At 48.0% G+C, this 13381-nt stretch overlaps 1 protein-coding gene across 2 annotated transcripts in view; it reads left to right on the forward strand.

Moving 5' to 3' along the window:
* The window catches only part of RAB3C (RAB3C, member RAS oncogene family), a 93330-nt gene that overhangs the window by 43972 nt on the left and 35977 nt on the right, over positions 1–13381 (forward strand). For both annotated transcript variants that reach the window (XM_066241087.1, XM_066241078.1), the window contains exon 3: positions 4858–4976. In XM_066241087.1, coding sequence (XP_066097184.1) covers positions 4858–4976 — 119 coding nt within the window. The remainder of the gene's footprint in view (positions 1–4857; positions 4977–13381) is intronic.

Consider the following 13381-nt stretch of genomic DNA (forward strand, 5'->3'; position numbering starts at 1 on the left):
TATTTGAAACTGGGAACACTGGCGTCCATGCTGCCTGTCAGCACTCAGCCAAGTAAGGAGAGACAGGATTGACTCTTTATGGGCGCTTTATTCGGATGGCCAGCCACCTGAGAAGATAGTGGCTCTGTACCCTAAAACCTGTTTACACATTTCATTTCAAGCCAACCTTCTTTATAAAGGGAAGAAGAGGGTAGGCAAAGGGTTTAGAATTTAGGGGAAAGCTAGTTAGATAAAAGTTGCAGTCCAGAGATTTTTCTAGAGTTTCTTCATCTGCCAACCAGTAATTCTTTTTTTTTTTTTTACTTTTAATAATTTTATTTTTAATGGGGCGACATCAATAAATCAGGATACATATATTCAAAGATAACAACTCCAGGTTATCTTGTCGTTTACTTATGTTGCATACCCATCACCCAAAGTCAGATTGTCCTCTGTCACCATCTATCTAGTTTTCTTTGTGCCCCTCCCCCTCCCCCTTTCCCTCTCCCTCTCCCCCCTCCCCCCGTAACCACCACACTCTTATCAATGTCTCTTAGTTTCACTTTTATGTCCCACCTACGTATGGAATAATGCAGTTCCTGGTTTTTTCTGATTTACTTATTTCACTTCGTATAATGTTATCAAGATCCCACCATTTTGCTGTAAATGATCCGATGTCATCATTTCTTATGGCTGAGTAGTAGTCCATAGTGTATATATGCCACATCTTCTTTATCCAGTCATCTATTGACGGGCTTTTTGGTTGTTTCCATGTCCTGGCCACTGTGAACAATGCTGCAATGAACATGGGGCTACATGTGTCTTTACGTATCAATGTTTCTGAGTTTTGGGGGTATATACCCAGTAGAGGGATTGCTGGGTCATAAGGTAGTTCTATTTTCAGTTTTTTGAGGAACCACCATACTTTCTTCCATAATGATTGTACTACTTTATATTCCCACCAACAGTGTATGAGGGTTCCTTTTTCTCCACAGCCTCTCCAACATTTGTTATTACCTGTCTTGTTAATAATAGCTAATCTAACAGGTGTGAGGTGGTATCTCATTGCAGTTTTGATTTGCATTTCTCTAATAACTAACGAAGATGAGCATCTTTTCATATATCTCCACCAGTAATTCTTTGTCTGCGTCCTCATCAGTGGACATTCTGTTTGGGACTTAGATACCATTGGGCGTCTCCTGGGTCTGGAGCACAGAGGTGGGTTGCTTGCAGCCTCGTGAAGTCATGTAGGCCCTTTCATGTTTCCAGCTCCTAGAATAAAGCTTTGTATTCGCAGTAATCATTAGGCCTATTGTGACTAAAAGTGGCCATCACTAAAGCTGAAACTTTAACTCTTAAGTTAGTCTATTCTATTGGCTTAGTTTTACTCTTTTCCTTGACCTTTGGAGAGGAAATTTCTTCTGTATTTCTTTTAATTGACTGATTTCTTTTAAGAGAGAGAGGAAGACAGTGACAGAGAGAAAAAGGGAGAAGAGAAGCATTCAGTTGTTGTTCCACTTAGCTGTATGTTCATTGGTTGCATCATGTGTGTGTCCTGAATGGGATCAAACCCACAACTTGGTTGTTTCAGGACAGCGTTCCTGCTGACTGAGCCAGCCGGCCAGGGCCTCGTCTGCATCTTTCATTCCCCCTGAGAGCGGTCATGTGACCGCCACCTCCAGTCAGGCTGTGTTTCTGGGTCTTGCTCCTTTACGTGCCATCTGATGGCTTCTATTTATTTTTCTTAAAAGCTGTGTTTGTCCTCCTGTCTCTATCTTTAAATTGTGATACATGATAGCTATCCTGCCATGTTTTTTCCTGTAACATTTCAATCATAATACAACAGGACCTGATTTCTGCTCCTCCAAAGATAAATGTACTCACAGTGTAGAATAGACGTGTGGGTAACACTGGCACTGGTTTCCTTACCATCAAAACGAAATTAACATTCTGAGACAGGAACTACCACTGAGGAGGCCAGAAAGCAAGAGGCAACGTCACAGCTCAGCACAGTATCAGCGCCTGCTGAAGGAATCCTGACAGGCCGTCTGGATCACCTGCGGGCCCTCCTCCGCTCCGTTGGCTGCGTTCTTGTGTGGAGGGACTGGGGAAGCTGTCATGGTGCAGCAGGTCAGCAGGAACGGGGTCCTCACCCTGTCAGAACACTACTTAAACAATGCCAAAATGACGTTTTACCAGGACAAAGAGAAAGTCATTTAAAGTTAAACAATAATAGGGAGAAAGTTAAATTTATAGTAATTGGAAAATCTGAACTCAAGTCAAATGTGGGAAAGTTTTAAATTGAATGACTAGTTATAAGGGATCTGTTCCCCAAAGAGCTAAGATATTACACAGTCTCTGATGTACCTTGTTTTCTAAACACGCACAGCCTTTGGGAATTTGTTCTCTAGCTTTCCTCTGTAGTTCACAGTTGGATACACAGTTAACTGAATCCAACACACATCCAGGAATATCCAGATAAGCTCAAGATTGGCTTCTTCCTGCCTAATAAGTTTGTGTATTTGTCCCAATTATATGCAGTTTATGATATCTATGTTCATCTCTAGTATCTACACTTTCATGTTTGTAGAATTCCAAGCTAAGAACAAAAACTATGTAAATAGTGTCTAGGTAACTTCTGTTATCTGGTGTGAAACTTCTCAGCATTGCATTTCTATTATTGTGCTTGGGGTTCAACTGTTTTACCAAATAATTAACTATGGACCCTAGCCGGTTGGCTCAGTGGTAGAGCATCGGCCTGGCGTGCAGAAGTCCTGGGTTCGATTCCTGGCCAGGGCACACAGGAGAAGCGCCCATCTGTTTCTCCACCCCTCCCCCTCTCCTTCCTCTCTGTCTCTCTCTTCCCCTCCCGCAGCCGAGGCTCCATCGGAGCAAAGATGGCCCGGGAACTGGGGATGGCTCCTTGGCCTCTGCCCCAGGCGCTAGAGTGGCTCTGGTCGTGGCAGAGCGATGCCCCGGAGGGGCAGAGCATCACCCCCTGGTGGGCAGAGCATCGCCCCTGGTGGGCGTGCCGGGTAGATCCCAGTTGGGCGCATGCAGGAGTCTGTCTGACTGTCTCTCCCTGTTTCCAGCTTCAGAAAAATACAATAAATAAATAAATAAATAAATAAAATAATTAACTATGTGCTTATTTACAAATAATTTTAAATAGTAGAATATTTAATATATTTCTTAATGATTTCTAACACCACTTAGTGTCTTAATGATATTAACCTTTGGTCTCTCTGTATAATGCAAATATGGTTCTCAGTTTATCATTTGATTGTATATCATTTCCATTTTATTTATGACATTTTTTTCTGTATTCAGGGAATTGTCACGTTTGCATGTGGTGAAATCTATACTTTCCTTTTTTGTTTTCTGCCGTTGGTGCTGCGTCCTAAAGGATTTCACCACTGGTTTGGCTCTATTTTTGCTATTTTGGGTACTGCCACATTTTCGTCTTGCCTTTGGAAGCTTACTTCCTTAATATTATCTAGTAAACCCCTTCTGACCAGGTTCACCCCAGTGCAGTCGTAGCTCCCTTGTGAGAAGTTCGCCCTGGCCGACCTTCAGCTTCCATCTCACAGCTCCGTGTTCTCCCCAAACCACCTGCAGGTTGCTTCAGTCTTCAGTCACCCACTCTGAACCACAGGGCCAAACAGACTACGCATCCGCAGTTAGGGGAAATGCAACAGTCTTAGATTCCCACTGTCAGTCAGAGAGGATCCTGTGGGAGCAGAGCTGGGTACCCACAGGAGCCCGTCCCCAGAGTGGCCCAAGAGCCGCTCCATTCATCCAATGATAACGGATCTATTCCTGGGCCACCCAGCACAAGAGCTTTCCCTTTAAGGCTGTTCAGTCTTACGGTGATTGGGGTGCACGCTGTGTACGAAGGAGGCGTCCCTGGGAGAAGGGGAAGAAGAGGAAGAAGAGGGTCCAGACTGAAGTCCAAAGGAAGACAACACTTCTGTGCAGAGTGGGCTCAGAGCACCTGTGGTGCCGGGACAAAGGCAGAGCCCCGTCAGCAGGTGGGGTGCAGGGCCCAGGATGTCCCTGGTCCTGCGAGGCTGATGGAGCCGTGGGGCAGTTTCTCGAGCTGCCCTGCATAGTGTCTGTGACACACAGGTGGTCTCAGGGGTGCTGAGCTGACCTGGGACAGGCCAGCTCTTCTGCAACCCTGTGCCCGGTGTGCACGCGGCTGTCCACCTGCCCCATGTCAGCCTGGCCGCCCCAGACTTCAGGCACAGCCAGTATTTGCTGTTTACTGACCACTTTTGTGTGCCAGGCTTTTCACATGCATGTTCCATGTGACCCTGACAAGCACACTGGGCACACAGAGGTTTGGGTCCAGCTCCTGAAGCAACAGGCAGGGACTCCGGGTCTGTCTGAATCAAACATCCTCACAAAGAAGGTAAAATGATCTCACCCTACAGTTGAATAAACTGAGACTAAATGCATTCTTTTAAACGCAGAAACCTTCTCCTAAACCTGTTGCCCCACAGGGGCTTGTACTCAGTAGACGGACAGTAGACACATGAGGGATGACCTAATGTGCTCTTCCAGTTTTCAACTGTACACAAGCCACAGGGTTTGCTATGTGTGGTCTTCCTTTCTGTTTTATTCCCTGCAGTGAGATGCTGCTTAATGGGAGGGAAACATGCAGGAGGGACTTTGAGCTGGATCTTGACCCCAAAACAAGATTTTCCTGGTTTGCAGAGCTGCCCTTTGAACATCACTAGGAACACAGGACTAAAGAGGAGATGTAGCTGTACATGGTGGTACAGCTAGGCTCTGGTACGGTGGCTTTGGGAATCGTTCATCACTTTCCACAGAGGCACTGCCTTATTTTAAAGAGATTGTCATTGTTATTTCCAGGACACGGCTGGCCAGGAGAGGTACAGGACCATCACCACAGCCTACTACCGCGGGGCCATGGGCTTCATCTTGATGTACGACATCACGAATGAGGAGTCCTTCAACGCGGTACAGGACTGGTGAGTGAGCGCAGGCACTGACTGGCACTGACCCTCGTGGTCGTCACACAGGTCTGATCTTCCTCACTGTGGCCATGCCGCCACGTGATGTGTGCGTGTCACATGCTCTTGCCCTGCTCGTCCTTCGTGGAGCAGCGGTATGGCGTGCTACCACATAGCTCAGGGCTGGTCAGAAGTGACTGTGACTTTCTATACGTTGCTCATGTCAGTCTGCATCCTGTCCTCCTTGCTCTGTGGGGCCCATTGTGTGTGCTGTTTCACACATAGATGACGATGGCTGGGCAGCCTGTGGTCTGACAGGGACCTGGAGACGGAGCCACAGGCCCGTCTGGCCCAGGAACCCGGTCCCTCCCACCGCTGGTTGTAGATGAAGCTGAGCTGGCACAGGGCCAGGTTCACGTGCCCATGTCTGAACAGGAGTCCACATGACCCCTGTGGAGATGGGGCACAGGCACCCAGGGGCCCAGGAAGCCCACACTTTTTCCATCCAGCTGTTCACAGTAAATGTTTGCTGACCCCTTATTTAGATTTAAGTAGTATTCAGCTTTTCTTTAAATTGAAATGTTTCAAAGGACTGGGATGAAGGGAAAGATCAAACCAAAATCTTTCCTGGCTCCTGGCTACATACGCTGTCTGAAGGCCCTCTGCATGGGGTGCGCTGCCTCAGCCTGTGTGTCCAGCTGGGAGGTGACACGGGCAGCCGGTGGCTGTGCCCATGAGTCCAGCAGCCGGGCTGGCCACAGCTGGTCACCTGTGGGAGAGGCCAGGGTGTAGCTCAAACTCTGTGTGGTGCTAGGAGGAGATGGAGCTCCTGCGGGTGAGACCAGCTCTGAACAGACCCCACGCCGTCCCTGCAGTCACGGCCAGCGCTCCTTCACGTACGGAGCAGCAGCACGTCCTCACTGTGCGGTCTGACGTGGAGTCCCATCCAGGTGGTGCTGTCACATGTAGTCAGCTCAGCAAAGGTCTCATGTTGGTCAGAACTTGAATTTGCTTTGGATTATTTTCTATGTTAATTGTTAATTTGAGAAAGTATCTACATCTTTCTTGTTTACACACAGACACGCTCCCACCCTCACACTTTCAGTGCAAATAGTAGTATCATCGACAGTGGCAACTCGAAAGGGAGATACATAGCTACAAAGCAAAAGACAAGCCTGAGATGTATATGAAAAAATAACTATCTTCCACTGAGGGACATAAAAGAAGACTTAAGTACCCTTCTTTTTAGTAAAAAATATTGTAGAAATCCCAGTTCTTTTCAAATAAATTCATAAACTCAAGACAATTCCAATTAAATACCAACTGGTTTGGCACCTGAACGGACTGAAATAGTACAGATACAGACACACATCTAGAGGAAGATTTAGTTCATGATACAAGTAGCATTTCCAGTTAGTGACCACAGCTGTGTTCAGTTAGGAGTGTGGTGACACCAAGGCTCGGGCTTCCGCATGCCAGCGGGGTGGTCATTTCTCCTTGACACTGTGCTCTCTGGAGGTTCGGCTCCGAGGCAGGTGGGTGCCACATGTCAGGGTCCCAGAGGCTGTCTGCTCCCAGCTCTCGCCTATTTCTGATGGGAGTGATGTGACCCCTGAGGATACACGAAGGTACCTTGAGCTCATTAACACCAAATGGGCCAGGCCCTGGGGTCAGGGTGCATGTTCCAGAACTTCTCATTAGGATGTTAGGACGGCTCCTTGTTCTGCTTCCTTGATGTCACTCCCAGTGGGCAGACTCTCTGTGTCCCCTGGGCTGTGCCACCTACTCACATATGTCATCATCACTTGTACCGGAGACTTCCAAGTGACATTTCCACCTGCCATCCTGCAGGCCCCTCTGAATCACACAAAATTTCCTTCACATGAAACTGTTTCCCTTGTTGACATTATGATTTCTGTTCATGGCGACCACGCATGTTGTCACCCTGGGTGCAGCCTGAATCCAGCTCTGACGTCCAGCATCCCAGCCTCAGGTGCATTTTTTTTTCCCAAATATCCTCTGAGCCCCCTCCTGCCTTTCCGATCCTCTGTGACTGTCACCAGTCAGTGTCTTACTGTCTTTTGCTTCTGTCTTCATAGGAACCTCTGCCTGGTCTTTCTCCCTTTAGATTTCTTTCTGTACCAGGCCGTCCTGCCATGCTCTAGGGCCTTCACATGCACCTGACAATCAGGGGAGACCCGGGCCCACAAGCCGTGGCTCGCTGCCACCTCATTAATAATGAAAACACACCGCATCACAGAGCCTGTCTCCACAGTCTTGCCTCCCAGGCAGACCTGTTTGTTTGTCTGTTTTCACGGACCCTCTGCTTTGTGTATCTTCTTTGCAATCTCCCCCTCTGGATCCCCAGACACCTAGATCTGTCAAACATCCATAAACTAACTCACTTACTTTTGTTCATCCACAATTGTGTGATACTTGGCTTATGAGGGTTTTCCAAATTAATAATGTGTATTGAGCACTTACTCCTTGATGAAGGTTGGTACCCACACTAGTGTTGACAGTCCCAGTACACGGATCCTGCCGCACCGGTGTCCTGGGTAAAAACTGAGACTACATCAGACTTGTTCCTCTCCCACCCCTTACAGCCCACCAATGCCACGTGCAGGAGTCTGAGATCTGTTTCTCTCCAGGGTCCCTATGCCATTGTCAACCAGACTGTCATGAGCTCTTTAGAAGCCTCAGCAACTTACTCTCTTGTTCTTACTGTCAGGTCCCCATCCCTGTTGCCATCACAGCTAAGTGAACCTCGACATGTTTCTCATCTTAAAAATGAAACTTTAATATCTTATTATCTATAATAGAGATTCTGGGAGCCCATCTGAATCACTCTGGGGTGTTGACAACGTGAGGAAGTGTACAGCAAGCTCCCTCTGGACGAATGAAACCACACCTCCAGGGACAGATACTGACATATATATATTTCAGAGCTGCACACGTGATGCTGAAGCCCATTCTGGTTTGAACCATTGGTTCAGAATGAACTCCAAGCTCTCTCTGTGGTGGACAGTGTAGCCTCCACACACATCACACGCACATCATCTTCTCCACGGGCCTCTTCCAACCACACAGGACTTTTCTCTTCTTACAGATGCTCTGCCCTTTCTCTGCCTCTGAGCCTCAGCCTGAAATACCTTCTGTAATCTTTCTAAATTCCTGTTGGCCTTTCAAGTCCAGTCCTAAGACCTCTGAAGCTCTGAAGATGTCACCGTTTCCTCCCCAGGACACAGCGTCCCTCTCTGCTCCCGCAGGGCAAGCCCGGCTGACTCTCTTCTTATGTGATCACATCTGTCCTCTGTATTGCACTGTGAGTCTGTTCATTTTTTCCAGTTCTGAATACAGTACAATCCTAGATAAATTTATTTTCTAAAGTTTTACTTTGATAAAATATACATAATTTAAAGTTTACAGCCTTAACCATTTTTAAGACCTCAGTTCAGTGGGATTAAATACATCCTTACTGTTGTGCACACATCACTACAATCCATTTACAGTACTCAACATCTTGCAAAACTGAAACTCTGTCCCCATTAAGTAATGGGGGTAGCTTCCCATTCCCCTCCCCACTCCTGACACCCCTGTTCTGTTTCCATCTCTGTGAGGATGACTCTAGCACCTCACGTGAGTGGAGTCACGTGTGATTGTCGTCTGTGACTGGCTTCTCCACTAGCAGTGTCCTCCAGGTTCGTCCCTGATGTAGCAGGTATCAGAATCCCTTTCTTTTTAAGACTGAATAATATCCACTGTGTGTATTGACCACATTGACCCAATGTGCAATGTTTTGATGATGCAGAGAATGATAAAGGATGGCATGGCTCTGTAATGTCCTCGCAGAAATACAGAGTCACTTCAGGGACACAGTCTGAAGTTGATGATGCTACTCCCTCCTCCTCCCCCAGCAAAGGTTTAACCTTGCCCCTGTTGTGCTTCTGTGGCATTAAGTACATTCAAGTTTGTGTCACTCTCAATTATACACTTGTCTAAATCCCTAACATTATAAAGTGTTTGTAGGGAAAGGACTTGTGTAGCCCACTTATCATGGTATCTGGCACAAAATGGACATTTTAGACATTATTTTGATTGAAAAAATCAACCCATAAGAAACCTTGAAAAATGTTTACGTAAGAAAAACAGAATTATACAGTCATTGAAAAAAGACCTGTTTGGAAAACTCCAGTTCAGCAGGTCATAGTTGCTGCACTTGCTACATAGTTATATCACTAGCAGGGGTGGGAGGAAGCTGTTCAGGTGGCCATTATACCAAAAGACCTCCAGACTCCTTATTGAGCTTTTGAACACAGCAGACAAATCTTGGAGCAAGCAGGGCAGCCCCTGGGAGAGGCGTGGCAAACACAGTCCAAGCATAGAGACCTCTTGTGGCCTCACATGACCCAAACCCGAATGGTAAACACTTGAGAGAGGGCCCAGGTGTGTGCTACCTCACTCTTCCCCGGGATCATTTTCTGTCTCGTGCAGTGGGAGCTCCTGCTCTCTGAAAGGCCTCGGGGGCTTCTTTTGTGTCCACCCTGTTGGAGCCAGGTGCTGACCTTATGCTGTTATGCTCGTAGAGTCCTCCCACTTCCTGAGCTTCTTTCCCTCGTGCCTCTGGGATCCCTTCTCTGGACACCAGCACTGCCTTCTGCAGGACACTGCCCCCTCAGCCCCACGGACCAAGCTCCTGTGTCTGCTCCCCTGTGCCTGGGCTGCCCTCCCCTGTGGTTAGTGTCTGGTGCCACATTCGTTCAGCTGCTCCTGTGGCAGTTTCTCGCAGCAGCACCCCGAACACACACCTCACATCAGGGCTGCGCGCTATTACTTCCGTGTCCCTGTGGGGCCCAGGCTCTGGGGACGAGGCCCGGGCATGACTCTGAGGGGCCACTCAGGAAACCCTGCGGAAGGAGTGAGACACACATGGAATGTGCACGTCTCCGAGGTTATCTGGGTCGATTGCATGTTGTGATGTGACATGGGGAGTCACACTGGAAGCTGCTCTGAAGCCTCATGTGCTCCTGTCTTGTCCTGCTGCGAGATGTGCATCGTCCTAGTCAGGTGTGTGGGCTGAGTCGCTGGGCCCGTCGGCTCACACCTGCAGAGTGCTCAGGAGAGAACTGGGGTTGCAAAGTGAAGATGAGTCATTTTGTAGCTCCATAATTTTGGGAAAATACAAGTACTCTGAATACTTTTTTGAAAACAGTATTCTATGCTTTCAATCCTTGAATAGCTTTTAATTAAGAACTAAATTAAATGATTTATTAGAGAGACAGGTTCCAAGTAGATGTAAGTAGTTCTAGCAACATGATGTCACCAACAATATTGCTTTTACTGTTGTTGACATGCATCTCAGATGGGCTGTGGACCAGGAGCCCTGGTCTCAGGTGGAACGTGACCTGGGGGCGTGCAGGCTAGACTGGTTGTCCGATCTCTTTCCAAACTTCCAGCACCAAGACTCCAATGCCCACTCATGCTGCCACACACTTGAACCTGCCTCAGCATCTGCCCATCCTGACTTCTCTGTATTTCTGTCTAGTACGGCCTGGCCACTGGCAGCTGCACCTGCTGGGAGGATGTCTCTGGCCACGTCCCCACCTTCCATTTACATCCTACTTTTCCTGACACAACAAGGAACTGTAAATACAATGGTGCTTTTAAGGCAGGGAATCTGGTGAGCAGACTGATATTTTTAAAAACCAACAGACTGAGTCCAAGAGTCTGACAAAGGCTCCCACCAATATTGGATAATTTATGTCTGTGATGTTCAGGGCACCATAGCCAGGATGGAGTTTCACCTTCAAATCTTCTCTCTTTTTTCTCCAAAAGTGTATAATGATAGTAAGAAAGGTGACCTCATGTTAAATGAGAGAGCGTCAGCCTGGCACTAACACCTGAGTGTGGTGAGCACGTCTGAGCCCTTGTCCAGGTGTCCTGGTCTTGTTTTAGGGTCCTCTCAGCTGCACACTCTGGTCTGTCACAGCTTGGAGGGGACAGGGACAGGGTCAGAGCACCGGCTTGTGGCCCCGAGTCTCACCACCACTCACCCTGGGCATCCAGGATTTTGTCCTGTCCCTGGAGCCTGGTGGCTGCATTTCTTGCTACTGCTCTGACCAGGCACAGAGCACTTCCCTTAGAAAGACAGCCCGGTGTAACCTCAAGTTCATGTTCAGAGGCAGATGCTCCTGCCCCACAGCTCCTTCCGGAGAGATCAGAGCACCGTTCCCTCCACACAGCTCACCCTGCACTGTCCTTTCCTTCTGTAATCCCAGGTTGCAGAGATTCTTTCTTGGTGACCCAGAACTAGCACATGGTTTGAAGACTGAGGCATGACGCAGTGTTAGCAGCTAGTGCAGTGTTGTTCAGAGGGGAGACAGGGACCCTTTTGATTGTGGCCTTTGCAAATGGGAATTATACCCCATAGTGTTGGCACCAAAGGGAAGGCGGGAACTGCACCTCGAGCTGCCGCCTTTCAGGGGAGGCTGTAGGGAGGTCAAGGGCAATGATGGACTGGACTCTCGTTTTATAAACACATTGCTCTTCATCCTGCTTCCCTTGCTCCCTGAAAATAGACTCCTCTGTGCAGTTTTGTGTCACAGTATTTATTGCAAATGCTGGCAATTACTCACAGGATTTCCTGGTTTCTATTTATTTATTTATTTATTTATTTATTTATTTTTCTGAAGTTGGAATCAGGGAGGCAGTCAGACAAACTCCTGCATGCGCCCGACCAGGATCCACCCGGCATGCCCACCAGGGGGCGATGCTCTGCCCATCCGGGGCATCGCTCTGTTTCAACCAGAGCCATTCTAGCGCCTGAGGCAGAGGCCACAGAGCCATCCTCAGCGCTTGAGCCAACTTTGCTCCAATGGAGCCTGGGCTGCGGGAGGGGAAGAGAGAGACAGAGAGGAAGGAGAGGGGGAGGGGTAGAGAAGCAGATGGGCACTTCTCCTGTGTGCCCTGGCCAGGAATCGAACCCGGGACTCCTGCACGCCAGGCTGACGCTCTACCACTGAGCCAACCAGCCAGGGCCTCTATTTATTTTAATAGACCTTCTTTTAAATTCGTTGCTTATCTTTGGGGAGATTTGTTGTGAAGGATGATGATTTATACCTGTCACTTCAGTCCTCATGGAAGGAGGTTGTGATTAGAGCTCATTTTTAATCCCTGGGTGTTCAGCCTAGTTCCTGGGTGGATTGTTGGTGGTTGTTTAGAAGCAAACCTGTGGGAAAGTGAGGGTCCAACGTAAAAACAGAGTCTGGGCTTTGAAAATGCACAGTCATGCTCATGGCTCACTGGGCCCTTTGATATTTCCAGCTCCACCATCATGTGACAATGTGGCCTCCCCAAATCTGCTTTCCCCCTCAGTGACTGCATTGAGTTCCTCCTGACACAGGTGACTGTCCTGTTTTCTAACTGCCCAGGCAGCACATGAATGTGCACTCAGCACTGTGTCATGAAATGTGCAGGAAGGCTGGCCCTCCCAGGTCTAAATCAATACGGTCCTGGTCCAATTTCTGATCCCTCTGGCCCTGTGGCTCTATTGTCCGGTGAGGTCCCTGCTCTGGCTGCAGGGTTCTGGAGCCCAATTTGTTCCTTTACTGTTGAAGGGGGTAGACTTTGTCATCTGTCATTGCAGTTCAATTCATTAAGATAATTATCTTAATTATCACTGGTAAACCACACCCCCAAATAAATAAATAGACATTAAAGGAAACTGTTCAAAAGAGAAAAGTAGGAAACAGCACATTAGAGAAGACCGGTCGTGGCGAACGGCGTGTGTTTCCATTAACTGTAGACAGACCCATGAAGCACTGTCACCTGCATTTCCCTTCCTGCGTATGTTCCCAAAGCAAGGGCAGGGGCCACACCCTCAGAAGGAGAAGCTACATGTGCTGGCCAACTCCATGTTGGTCTCCAGGCCCTCAGGCTCACGTTCTTGATTCACAGTCCTCATTTCAAGTGTGTTGTGTCCTGTGGCCTAATTTTGTTTATAAATATCAGATTTGTACATACTTGTTCTTCCCAAAGCACAAGGAAAGCAACAGCCAGTGGATGGCAGGTGAGGGAAGAGGGTCCCAGGGCCTGAGTGGTTTCCTCAGTGGCTCCGAAACAACTTTTGAACCAGTCCTTCTAGCAGTTGAAAGTGTTTGCGTAGTCATCAAAATGTATGTCTGCCCAGAGTTAGCTGAGGTCAAGGGCACCGTCCTTCACAAGGCTGGCCTCACTTCGGACACAAGTTTAAGTTTGGGGTCCCCAGGGCCACCCTCACTCCTGACCAGATGGCTACAGATTCAGGGTTTCCCATGACTGCTTTCAGATTTGATTTCTCTAGAATGACCTACAAGTTCAAGAAAGTGTTATACTTACACTGTAGTTTTTGTTTGTTTTTTAGTGAGAGAGAGACAGACAGACAG

The sequence above is a fragment of the Saccopteryx bilineata genome, chromosome 1, assembly GCF_036850765.1.
Source record: "Saccopteryx bilineata isolate mSacBil1 chromosome 1, mSacBil1_pri_phased_curated, whole genome shotgun sequence".
In the NCBI taxonomy this organism is placed as follows: Eukaryota; Metazoa; Chordata; class Mammalia; order Chiroptera; family Emballonuridae; genus Saccopteryx; species Saccopteryx bilineata.